Source organism: Tupaia chinensis, unplaced genomic scaffold, assembly GCF_000334495.1.
Source record: "Tupaia chinensis unplaced genomic scaffold, TupChi_1.0 Scaffold000211_1, whole genome shotgun sequence".
Classification (NCBI taxonomy): domain Eukaryota; kingdom Metazoa; phylum Chordata; class Mammalia; order Scandentia; family Tupaiidae; genus Tupaia; species Tupaia belangeri.
The window spans coordinates 578,355-578,574 of NW_006159686.1; the positions used below are offsets into that span (position 1 = coordinate 578,355).

General features: G+C 80.5%; 1 protein-coding gene across 1 annotated transcript in view; it reads right to left on the minus strand.

Annotated features, from left to right (window-relative positions):
* Window positions 1–6: 6 nt before the first annotated feature.
* The window catches only part of FBRSL1 (fibrosin like 1), a gene marked incomplete at both ends in the record, with an annotated part of 66,172 nt that continues 65,958 nt past the window's right edge, over window positions 7–220 (minus strand). The window contains one exon of the mRNA XM_027771372.1: window positions 7–220. Within this exon, the coding sequence (XP_027627173.1) occupies window positions 7–220 (214 nt within the window).

Below are 220 nucleotides of genomic sequence, written 5' to 3' on the forward strand. Positions count from 1 at the left end.
CGTTGCGCCCAGGCGCTCGCGGCCCAGGCCGAGCTGCAGGGGCGCGGGCAGCGCGCGCGGGCGCTCGGGGACGCCGGTCCCCGGAGGCTCGGGCGCCTCGTCCTCCCCGCCTTCCTCCTTGACTTTCACTTCGTCCTGGGCCCGCTCTGCCGGCGCCTCGGGCAGCTTCCCCGGGTTGCGGCCCGGGAGCCCGGCCAGGCGCAGGCTGGCGCCCCGGGCC